General features: G+C 35.6%; 1 protein-coding gene across 3 annotated transcripts in view; it reads right to left on the minus strand.

Moving 5' to 3' along the window:
• The window catches only part of ANO10 (anoctamin 10), a 240475-nt gene that overhangs the window by 49194 nt on the left and 178281 nt on the right, over positions 1-13000 (minus strand). For 2 of the 3 annotated variants that reach the window (XM_038390205.2, XM_038390207.2), the window contains exon 12: positions 11924-12040. The exons of the other annotated variant lie outside the window; for it this stretch is intronic. In XM_038390205.2, the coding sequence (XP_038246133.1) occupies positions 11924-12040 (117 nt within the window). The remainder of the gene's footprint in view (positions 1-11923; positions 12041-13000) is intronic. 3 annotated transcript variants of the gene reach the window in all.

Genomic DNA, 13000 nt, shown 5'->3' on the forward strand with positions numbered 1-13000 from the left:
GACAAGGCATGGAGGAATTTGCTGCCTCATCAGGGAAGAAGGATGAAATTATAGCTGGGATCAATAGTTCCTCTGTGTGGGCATGCTGATCCTCATCACTCTCCTCCTCCTATTTCTCTAGGATCTGTGACTGCAGCAACTGACCTGATTGGGAAGGTCTATACCACCACTTAAACAAGAAGATCTAATCTATAAAGAGCAACAGTGAATGCTGGTTTGTGGGAATAGGATAGCATACCCAAGGGTTTCCTGTAGGGCCATGATTAATAACCATCTGAATACCGGACAGATGGACCCTGGAGGAGGATACGAAGGGGGCTTGTTCATTGTGACACTCATGCCCTTTTCTGCTTAAAGAACAATCTCTTGAGTCCCTCCCTAAAGCCCAATGTGATACCTATGAAGAAGAAAGGAGGTTAGCAAGAGATGATTCCGTGTTACATAAAGATGGAAAAATGAAAAAGAGTACATCTTCTCCATTAGGGGGTCTATCATTTCTGATGTACCAGGGAGCCCTTGTATCCTTTCAACAAGGGTAGGGGAGGGAATTGTTACTAATGTCATTGGAGAACTTTGGCCCGATCTTTGGAGGTCTTTAATAGTGATGTCAGACAAGGCTATATAAACTCAACTGCAGCTCTCCCGATTCCAAATTAAGGGGAAAGGGATACTGAATCAGATTGTAAATAAAAAATGACTTCCTCCTTCCAGTGACTCCAACATAACACCATTTGAAACCCAGCAGTGAAATAAAAATATTGTGGTGTACTGTGAGCTTTACTCTGTGAGATGCTCTTTTTTAACTCAAATTCACTTTCAGTCTAAATGAACTTTTTAAATTATTGATGTGCATTCAACTTTGTTCTTTATTACAAACCATCCCATTACTTTTAATATATTCATAAGAATGATCACTCATTCAAAACCACTGCTGCTACTACTACTGCAGACATCATTTAGGATCATATTTTTTCAGTAAATTTTTCTAATATTCTGTAATACTCTAACTGTAATTAGTTTTAAAATAATAGTTAGTGGATTATAGCACTGGAGTGCACTTATGTAATATACTTATACACATTACATAATTTTCACATATTGTGCCAGCGAAATGATCTCCAGGATTTTTGACCATCAGAATGCACCTTCTTTTCCCCCCTCCCCTGCCTCCACTATAGCTCAGGGATATGAGATGTAAAAAACAGCTCCATGGATTATGTGGCATCATCAGTACACTAATGGAGACACACTTGCTAATGGCAGAATGTTGACAAGTTTTCTATTTTCTAGATATCTGTGCACTTGCACTTCTTCTCATCTGTAAGTACACCTAGGTTTACAAATTCAGCCTCTCATCAGCCTGGAATCAGAGACGGATTCTGATAACAGACTAACCAGGTGGAAACATATGTGGTTGCTGGCTGTGTGTGCAGGAACTCTTATCATAGCACAGCCATTTGCTAGCAGTAGGAGAAATCTCTATTTTTCACAAATGTTTCTTCCCCTCATTTATTAACAATACAACAGTTAACAAATATTTATCATCCACTTAGCTAAGTGTGTGGGGGGAATTCCTTTGTTTGTAACTAATATTTTCAACAATTAAGGAACACATTTGGAAAATATCTTTGAGGAAATACATCTTTTTAATTCAGTTAGTGCTTTTCACGTTCTGCATGGATATCAGCCAGGTTTATTACTTTTTGCAAAAAAATAAAATAAATGATTTGCTTTTAAAGAGTGACTGTAAAGTAATTGTATAGTATATAATGCTTATTTTTAAAACCATTTGCCCCATTATAATCATTCCTTTCAATTTTAAAAATAGCTTTTATTTCCCTACTCATTCATAAAGAATACCTTTTCAGGAAACCGATTTCTCACACATGCCATGCCTATAGAAACTGAAATATTTTTTTATTTATCAAACACTTGAATGCCTATCTTACTTCATTGTGCCAAAACATTTTTCATTTTTGCACCAGCATCATTATATTGATGTCAATACAGTAGAAAGAGTATAAATTGCACTGTTGTTATGAGTCTAACAAAAGTAGTATTTTTTTAAGATGTCAGTGATCAAGTATAAGAAAAGTAAAATCTGAAGCAATTTCAGTATCAAATTCTAAGTGTCTTATGATTATGTCCGAACCTTGGGCTTTAACTACTAGATATTTTCTCTTTAACCGTGGCAACTAAAAAGCAATACAGCATCTGAACTAAAAAACATTCTAGTTCTAACTTGCATGCGAACACGGTCAGAGGATATGAGATAATTTGACCTAAAAAGCTAAGAACTTTGAGCTTTAAACCAGAGTCGCCGAAATATTTATCTTAATGCAAAAGTTTTGCCCTCAAAACTATCCAGTATGATAAATGTTTTCCGAAAAACATTAAACTTACAGTACGCCAGTAGATAGATACACTTTTAAATATACCTACCCCAGGGAAAAGTAGCTAATAATCAGTTGAGCCTTTAAAAAACTGCCTGCTGTGAGTAAAAAGATATCTTTATGAAAATAAACACATATAGTAGTTACAAATCAAATATATAGCACAGAATTGTGTCTATTATTCAGACAGTATGGACTGCAGAGATCTGTCCACTGTACTGTATAGAATGGAGGTGCTGGTCACGACTCCATATGTAAAGTTTTCCACTTCAAGCAAGGATTTAACCACTTTGTATTTATATCATAATCTTAAACTTGCAGTGTTTTATAAGGGATTGAAGTCACAAGGTTTCTGCAAGGAAACAAATACTTGATTTTTCTATGCATACATACCATTTCTAGAAAACAATATTACTGATTTGGTGTGAGATACTTAGATACCCAATGTATTTATTTTGTAGGATAATAAAAGTTAGAGCTGGACAAGACTGTATTAGGTCATATAAGCCATCTCCTTACCAATGCAGTATTTTCTCATTGTATACAATTACTAGTTCTATGTAAATTATACATTTAAATGTCCCAACCCCAGGTGATAGGACTTCTGCTACTTTTTGGAAGACTCTTCCATAACCTAACAGACACCATTGTAAGGAAAGATTATCTGATATGAATTTTAAATGCTTTCTTTCTTATATTCATCTATTTCTAGTTATCCTTCTTGTGCTATCCTCCTCTCTCCATCCTGGGTATTTACATCTTTCAAGTATCTGAAGACAGTTTTATTATGTTCCCCTTAATCTTTTTGACACATGATGTAAGATTAATTTATGTACTTTTTATAGATCATAGATTTGAAGTCCAGAAGAGATCATTATAACCTGCATAACAGAGGCTTAGCATTTCACCCAATAATTCCTGCATCTGGCTCATGAGTCCAGTTGAACTAGAACATATCTTTTAGAAATATATTCAATCTTGATATCAAGACTTCAAGTGATGGCGAAGCCACCACATACCTCAGTAAGTTGTTACAATTGTTAATTATCCACAATGTTAAATTTTTACTCTTTACTTCCAATCTGAATTTCTCTAGCTTCAACTTCTAGCCATTGGATCTGGTTATGTCTTTGCTAGATTAGATTAAGGAACCTTCCACTACCAGAAACTTTCTCCCCATATAGGAGCTTATAAACCAGGATCAAGTCACTATTTCACCCTCTCTTTGATAAGTTAAATAGATTGAACTTCTTATGTCCCTCACTACAAGACAGGATTTCCAGAGTTTGAATAATTGTTTTATCTCTTTTCTAAATGAACCCTTTCCAATGTCTTCAATATCCTTTTATTATTATAGGGCAATTCTTCCAGTCCTTCTTTTCTCTGAAGTCCCTCCAATATATCAATATCCTTTTAGTAAAGTACTACCCCAAATTTAATACAGTATTCCAACTGGGATCACACCAGCTGGGTAAAACTTCCTGTTTTATGATGTGATATCTACAAAATATTAAGTTCTATATTGTGTTGGACATATCACATTGCAAACATGTTTAATTTGCTGTTCATTAGCACTCCTAAGTCTCCTTCAGTATAAAAGGGTGATGGTGAATTTTTTTCCTTTTTAAATTCAGCTCTATTTTCTAGGGCAGGAAAATCTCAAAACTAGTTTTAGCCTGTGTTCCAGAGAGCAAAGAATAAGTTAAATATTTATTTTTATAATCTTCTAAAATAGATAATGAAAAAATAGCTTCCAGCTTAAGAGAATCAGGAAAGAAGTATTTTGCTATCCTTAAAGAAGTAACCTTTTGTTGCCTACAAAGTAACCATGTCTGTTGTAAGTCTATAACTTTTGAAAGTCACACCCAAACTTAGTATAGATATCAATTAGGCCATTGGTACATTATTTTTAAAGAATTATTTAAAAAGACCCAGTAAAGGACTTTTGGTCAGGGACAAAATATGTCTTTAAAGTCTCTGTTCACAAAGGACAGTGGTTTGTTAACTGATCTATGGACAAGTGGGGGTCTACAGTGCTGTTTCTGTCACAATGGAGATGCATATGTCAGTGATGATTCCTGCTAGCTGTAACACAGATAAAGGGCTACCAGAGGTTTTTTAAGCCACTATGCTTAAAAAAAAATCAGACAAAAACACCTTCACTGCATCATACTGCTTCAAATCCATTTGTTCACTTTGCAGGTTTTTCTTTGGGGCAAATTCCACTACAATCAAATTTGCAACTGACGCCAGCTTCAGAGGAATAGCAAAAACACAGCAAGGGGACAGAACTAAGCTGCCAAGTGACTCTGAACAGGTTCCTTCAGTGTGGATGCAGGAAAAGAGTGGAGAATTTGTATGAATAAATGTCTAGTCCTACTCCCAAAGAGACGAAATAAACAGCAGAGATTAAAAAAATAGGGACTATAGTATGGAAGTAATGTAACCAGCCATATCCCAAGTGAGCTTATTTTTATCTTTTCTTATTGTTGTCCTAACATTACTGTTTTCAAGTAACCAAACTCTATAGATATTGCATGGAAGGTAAGGAATAGGATATTGGAGAGTGGGAAGAGAGATGGTCCATAAGAGGATTCCACCATTAAGAAGTGATCTGCAAAGAGAGTTTGAGAAACATCTGTATAGGAAATGTGATCCTCAATCCATCTGAACAATTTGTTAATATTTCTTCTACTGACAATTGAAAACATATCTAATGTGCTACACAAACTCTAGGTCCTGTGCATAAAGTAATGCATGCACACTGAGAGTAAACGTTACGCTGTTATATACACAATACATTGCCACTTTTTATTTTGTGTGTTACTTGGCAATGGAATTGCATACAACTTCAGAGGAAAGATACCAACTGAAATATATCCCATTCTTGTCATACTGGCAGGTATAACATCACTGAAATGAAAGCACAAATCAGTGCTCCCTCTTATACAACAAAAATTATACATATTCAGATAGTGTCATTGGGCAAAACCAGTTTCTACATTTAAAATGGTTAAAATTATGGTGACTGCTTTTGCATCATCTGGATACTAGTTCTTGGCATCACAATAGTTGGGCAGTGTACTCTGCTTCTTCAACACATGCATGGACTCAATCATTATACAAGTGTCAGCACTAATGTAACTGTGATCTTCCTGGCCCTCCACCTTAGCTCTCCTATGGTGACAGAATCAGAAAACAATGCAGTGACAGCATGGATTAGCAGAGGTAGTTTACATAGTGGGATGAGAAGTTTGAACTCCGCTGGGCTAATGTTATTCCCCCTTTTTATAGCATGTCTCTTTTTCCAGGAATCCTGAGGCTTCCTGCTGCTCGTCCTCCTGCTGTTTCTGAAGAGTGATCTGCCAGGAGAATGGAAGCCAGGGAAGCAGCACACAAAACAGGGAAGACAGGACATTTTGGAAAAAGTCAGGACAATATTGAAATTTTGATAAAAATCCAGGCTCACTCATATTAAATGCCTATTAATAGTTGGGTGACAACAGTCACTTGAAATCAGAATGCTTGGTGCACTTTACGCCCATTTTTATGTGAAATGGAAGAGTTTACCCCCACTGTATTCAAGACAGTCAGAATATAATTGGGCAGCCCTGTGGATTCTGAACCTATGAAGTCTGCTGTAACTGCAGAATGCTTAGGTTTAAGCATAATTTTAACCTAGCCTTACTCATTTTACTCCACATTTCCTTGTAGATATATTACCAGTGATCTGGGATGTTTGGGGGATGCAGAGAAGATAGGTTTGACTTTTGTTGAATTCCATTCCTAGGATCTAAGTCAGAGGCTGAAAAGGGTAAGACTGAAGTTTCTTTGCAAGAATGGTTCACTGCTGTCAATATGTGACATTAGGAACAAATTTAACTTTCGCAACAATGAGAAAAAGAGGCAATGGGTTGTTTAAGAAATAAAACTAAATTTTCCAGCAAGTCTTCCCTCCCACCCCAGTTAACAGCATGTAATTAATCACTATCACATAACATTCATACATATTTGTAATTGTATGCTTATGCAACCATTCCCTCATTACAAATGTAAATTTACCTCCATACCGCATAGACTCTGTGTCATCTCACTTTTTCAGTTGTTCACAGAAATAGAGAATCATGAAACTGACATTACAGAAAATGCTATAAAGGCTAATGAAGTTAACCCCACAATTCATTTTGGGCTCTTGTCCCATCCCCTTCCCACCAGTTCTACTTTTAGGGTGGTTCCTCCAACACTTTTACATTGACAGGTTCAGAGGGATGCTCTCAAGAAGGGTCCATCTTTAGGGCATCAAGAATGCTGTGGATTAAAGTATATTGGCAGAACTATGTGAGCAAGTTTGAACACTGCTTGTTTCCGCTATGACTGGTTATGAATCTCTCACTTTCATGAGTGATAACATTTACTAAAAATATATATAAAAAGATAATTATGTTATGAAAATCTAATATATTTTATTAATAGTCTATCCCTTCTGCTAACAAACACACACAAACCTTATATTAAAGGATGTCCGGGGCAACAGATTACTCACTAGGGAGAAATTGTCCTTTCAAATTAAATTTAAACAGGTTTGGGCTCTTTCTTTAAAAAAATGACAGATAAAAATGATTAATAACCATTTTATTTGAACACCATGTGTGAGTTTTTGCTTTAATTACATAATTAACATTTGCCTCTATCAGGAAACTAGATTTTTGGCAGAGTACTCCAATATCAGCGTGAATCTTTTCAGCATCTAAGATAATAATTCACCATAAGGAAATGCTCACTGAGACGCAACATCCCCCCACCCTTACTTTAATGTATGCAAATTTTATCTACGTCAACTAACATGAGAGTTGGTACCGGTAATATACTGAGCTCAGATGACAGTTTTGAGTGATCGTTAGATTTATAAATAATTTGGCTGCAAAACAACATGGCAGTTTTCTAGGTTAAGAAAATATAATAGATACCATAATCAGGTGCTCAGTTTGCACAGCAAAACAAATGAAAGAGAAACAAACCAATGAGCAATTCTGCCCTCTCCCTATCCTTTCCTCCACTGTCTTTCACATTCTTCCCACCATCAGCAACCCTCTACTTACTATCTGTACATAGTATAAGCAGGCAGCACAGTGTATTAACTGCAGCATTGTTGTTGAATGTGCCAGTTACATACATATGTCCAGTAAACACGCACCTCCTGTGCTAATGGACATATCTGACATACTCTGATATTCTGTTAATTTCAATGGAATAGAGCACAGACTATTTCATGATTCTGTTTAGTCCCAGTGTCATAGAGGCGGGAGTGTTTCTATTATTCTTTCAATACATTTATTATTAAAGGCACTTATCTGTGCTTCCCTGTTATCTAATGAGGAGTCTTAAAAAGGAGAAACAATTCAACAAGGAAGCTGACTTCACTGATTTTTCCCCAATCCATACTTTCTTGCAGTTTTATCCTTTTTTAAAATAATAGGTTGAGATTATGGCCACATAACAAAATAGAGCACACCACCTCAAATCCCTCTTCCTCACTGCTGGATATCTTTGGAATACTATTTTCAGGAAGGAACATGGCACACTGATTGTGTAAAATCATTGTTAAAGAGGTAATCAGCCAACAGAAGGGTCTGAACACAGAAGAGCTGGAATCCTCCTCCACACCCAGACAACAAGCAATATACTTCGGAGTGATGTACACCTAGTATCTATTGTCTCTAGAGAACAGAAGTCCCAAAGCTATTCTCAATCAGGATCTTCTGCAAGCATGGAAAAACAGACCCCTCTTTTAGCATCTCTCATGTATTAAAATAAACGGGGGACAGGGAATTGTGACAGTAGTCAGAAGAGGAATTTGGTATGCACTTATCACAACAGTGGGGAGGAGGAAGCTTCCATGTGACATATAAGTCTAACTCATTTCCTTTTTTTTTTTTTTGGCTTTTAAAAAAATTGTTTTTTTTAGAGAAATCAATTTCAAATTTTGAAACTAAAGTGGGTTACATTACAAAGCTGTTATTTATTGTCAGAAGGTTTATCTATGATTATCTTGACTATTTGAGACTGAAAGAACTTGAAAATATGCTTTAAAAATAAATGCCTCAGTATCTTTTCATGTTGTCAATGAATTATTTTGAAGTGCAGATATTTTGCCAGCTGACATCCAGAAAACCAAAGCTGTTTTAATGTGACATTAAAGAATAAAAGCAAGTCTTCACATGAGATCATTCCATTTCAGTACACTACTTAATACATGACATGTTCAAACTATGAAAGACATAACATGGAATCAGTCAAGGAAAATCTGAAAAGATGATGGTGGTTATTTGTGCATATAATTATAGGTATCCTAAAACTAGCAAGGACTTCTCTATCCTGTAAGAAGATGGAGAATGAAAAGAATTGGAGGGTTTTAGTTCCCACTGAAATGAAGAATGCCAATTTCTCAGTAGGATTAATAAAACAAACCCTGAAGACTTGGGGCCCAAGCACATAGTATGGTAATTAATGCACAGAGGTGAGGGTGGAAGTTTAAGTCTTAACGGCTGACAATATATTCATATTGAACCACACTCAGGAGATTCCAACCGGCATATTCTAATCAAAGATGGTTTTATTCATTTGTGCTTAAGGTTTCAGTGGATGAACTAGTTTTGCCTGTCTACAAAATGGAGAAAAGGAGCAAGTAAAAATAGAGCAGCAGTCCTGCTCTTTAAAATGTTAAGTAGAGGATATGTAAGACCACTGTCAACTCCTGGTAACTTCACAGTGAACCCATTAGAGAACTACAAAACTAAATTGTAGAGCTTTAGATTCCATTTTAATTTAGATTTTATTTTTATGGTTTTATTGTGGAAGACTGTCTTGACCTGGATAGGGACACACATCATATAAGACCATGTGTTTTTAATAGTGATGGCAGTGTAATATTTCAGGAATCAGTTTGGCTGAAATGAATATAACATTTTGCCATATATCACAGAAGACATTTTTTTGTTAAAGTGTATTCTCCAACTTCACTTGAAGATCACAGAGTACAGACAATTACTCACCTATAACTGGTGTACTTTAAGTATATTGCCACTGCAAATCAGTAGTGACCATTGGGACAATGTGAACGCTAATGTCGTGTTGATATGAACATTTGATGCTGCTGCCCCAATACACTCCAGTTCTTTTCCACTGTATAAAATACCATCTAAGGACTTTGAAGTGGCAGGGAAGAAAGATGAGAAAGTGTGAATGTGTTAAGAACTATGGGTGAATGAGACTAATTCTGAAACTTTGGAGGTTTTCCCAACATTGTGTTTGGGTACATTTTTGCAAAGTTTATGCTTGTTTTGTGCTTGTTTCTGTGAAAAATTATCACATTCATACACAATCACAGTCCAATATATGGGACAGACAACACAGGGTTAAGTGGGGTTTTTGTTTGTCTCACTTAGTTTTATTAAAATCCTACTCTTAGTCTGACAGAAGGTGAGGAATGAAATCCTGGACCCAGTAAGTCAATCGTAAAACTCTCATTTGACTTTAATGGACCATGATTTCACCCAAGATCTCTAAGAAGAGCCAAAAACTAACAGATGAAAGCTGACCACCACAATTAAAATACTCGCATGAAAAACCTAAAATTCATCATAATTCACATGCAACTTTCTGGTGGCTGAGGACACAGCAGTCCCAAATACCTATTTTTATGGATAATTGGCCTTTGAAATACTTTTTTTACATATTGGCAATTATGAAGGTTAAGATGGAAATCCCCATGTTCGTAAATAAAGCAAAGAAATCAAAAAAGGGTTATTTTCATAAATGATTTCATGCAACATTAGTTTAATTCAGTGTAGACAGACAGCTATGTGCATAATGCTTATTATAATCAGCTACTGCATATACTTCACACTTTAGCTTACAATATTACAAAATTACATTATTTGCTAATCTTTACCTGGAATTCTGCTTTCTGTAACTGGATCATTCAGCTAAATATCCTCAAAGTCAAATATTTTTCGGAACCTACGGAGGTCCACCCAGTTCCTCCCCCACATAGCTATTCTTCTTTCCACTAGGTCACGGATTTTCCCTTATGATCTATTTTCTTTGTAGAGGATAGCCATACAGTCATGTTCTACCTGAGAGATCTCTTCCCACCGCTTGAAGTTACCACATACTAGTTACTTTCAGTTATGGTTTCCACTACTGTTTCCTTGTATGCATTTGCCTCTATAGATTCCACAGTACAAAAATCTAGCTCATTGTTTTCCTTAGGGATACATGTACTTGCAGTGGAGGAGGTTTAGGTTGGATATTAGGAACAACTTTTTCACTAGGAAGGTGGTGAAACACTGGAATGCGTTACCTAGGGAGGTGCTGGAATCTCTTTCCTTAGAAGTTTTTAAGGTCAAGCTTGACAAAGCTGTGGCTGGGATGATTTAGTTGGGGATTGGTCCTGCTTTGAGCAGGGGGTTGGACTAGATGATCTCCTAAGGTCCCTTTCAACCTTGATATTCTATGATTCTATGATACTTACAGCTGAAATGTAATATATATATATAAAAATAATAATGCTAAAACTGTGGTAATAAAATGTAATCTAGTTTACCTTTTTCACATAATGTCCATATAATTCTTTGGTAACCTTCCCCCAAAACAAATATTGAAATGATTATTTAAAAAAATCCATGCCAAGAGTTCTTACAGTAACAATATTCATCCATACTGTGGCCAACCACAATTTACATGTGATGCCAGTACTTTGAACACCATTTCTTATAGAAAGCTTTTCATCCATAGATTTCAAAGCTCTTTACAAAGGAAAGTAAGTATCATTATAAACAAGAGAGTGGGGGGGTTTTAAATGAAAGATACCTGACCCAATCTGGCAAATTCAAGGCAAATTCATGAGACACTATCAGGTTAAAAATGTTGATCTCTGTGTTACTAGAAATGCATCCGATGAAGTGAGCTGTAGCTCACGAAAGCTTATGCTCAAATAAATTTGTTAGTCTCTAAGGTGCCACAAGTACTCCTTTTCTTTTTGCGAATACAGACTAACACGGCTGCTACTCTGAAACCTAAACAATAACTGAAATTATTAGAATTTAAAGTACTTTTTAAAATTTAATTTACTTTTCAGCATTAGTGCTGTTTACTTTTTGCTTTCCAATTGATGTGAACAATTAAAATATACTAATCACTTTCATATTTATTGATAGGCATTTTCTTCTGTTTCTATTAAACACTGCTTTATTTCAGTTGCAAACAATACAGAAGGATAGTTAAACTCCAGACAAAAATTGTTTAATTGGAATGATCAATGACTAAATCACTGAAAGTTTTTGCATCAATAATAGGGTTTTTTAAAAACAATTTTAGATTGATACTATGTATATCCCTTTAAGATGCTAATATCGAATGCCATGCAATTGAAATAGAGGATAGTACTGACAATTTCCATTTCCATAATTTACCTTTTCTTTTGGTCCCCCAAACTAGTACATTTGTTTCCCCAAGTGAGTTGCCCATACCTGCTGTTTGAGAGCTTCTAGAGATTCAAATTCCAACCTGGCCAGTTTTATCTGGATATCCCGTGGTTTATCAGGAATCACAAACGCCATGACAAACTTCAATGCCAGTAGAATATGCTGGGGAAAAAAACAAATTCAATACTCTATTATACAGTTTATGGCAAGTAAAGAAGAAGAATACAAAAGCATTCTGCAAATTTTAATTCCAGGATGCCTAAAAATTATTTATTGTTAATTATGTGAGAAATAGTGATGGCATACTATGCCACAATTACTCGTGACTTTTCCAGCTCAACAATTATTTATATTTTGCAAATAAACACATATTTCCATTAGGTTTGTTTTTATTATAATCTTATATTTTCACTATGTACTGTATAATTCTTCTTTATTTATACATTTGTGATTCCTGATAAAAATCAAACTATTCAGGTTGATACTGACCTTGTTGGAATTTGAATCTAGGATAAGAACTGTAGTACATAGTGAAAGAATAAGATGTATATGTCACAATAGATTTACATGACATAATATAATGGTAAAATGTTCCAAACAAAAATAAATAACAGAGTTCCTGCCCCAGAAAGAGTATAATCTAAAAGTCTTAGTGGGTGGCCTACAAAACAATACAACACAACAGGAGTCTGGATTTTACAGCTGGAATGACACACAGAAGCAGTGAACTGGCCAACATTAATTGGGACGATATTCTAAATATAAGGAGTTGAAAGGAATAGGCAAAATTAGCCATAATTATATAGAAAAGGATTATAGAAACATTTAACCTAACAAAGATAAGAAAATTCAAAGTTAAATTTAATCCTTGTTCATCACTCTTTATATTTGACCTAAAGATGCAGCACACCCATTAATGCTTGTTCAAAACAAGTCCCAAACTATCAAGACAGGTGTTTATTTTTTTCGGGGGGGGGGGGGACACCCAGATGTTTGGATGAGCATCTAAGCCAGAGCCCCTCAAAATTTACCCTACTGAGGACTGGACTGGGCACTTGCCATGAGTCTGATGAAAGCAACTTGGCCTTGATTCAGAAAAGCATCTCTATACAGGGGAAACTT

The sequence above is a fragment of the Dermochelys coriacea genome, chromosome 2, assembly GCF_009764565.3.
Source record: "Dermochelys coriacea isolate rDerCor1 chromosome 2, rDerCor1.pri.v4, whole genome shotgun sequence".
Classification (NCBI taxonomy): Eukaryota; Metazoa; Chordata; order Testudines; family Dermochelyidae; genus Dermochelys; species Dermochelys coriacea.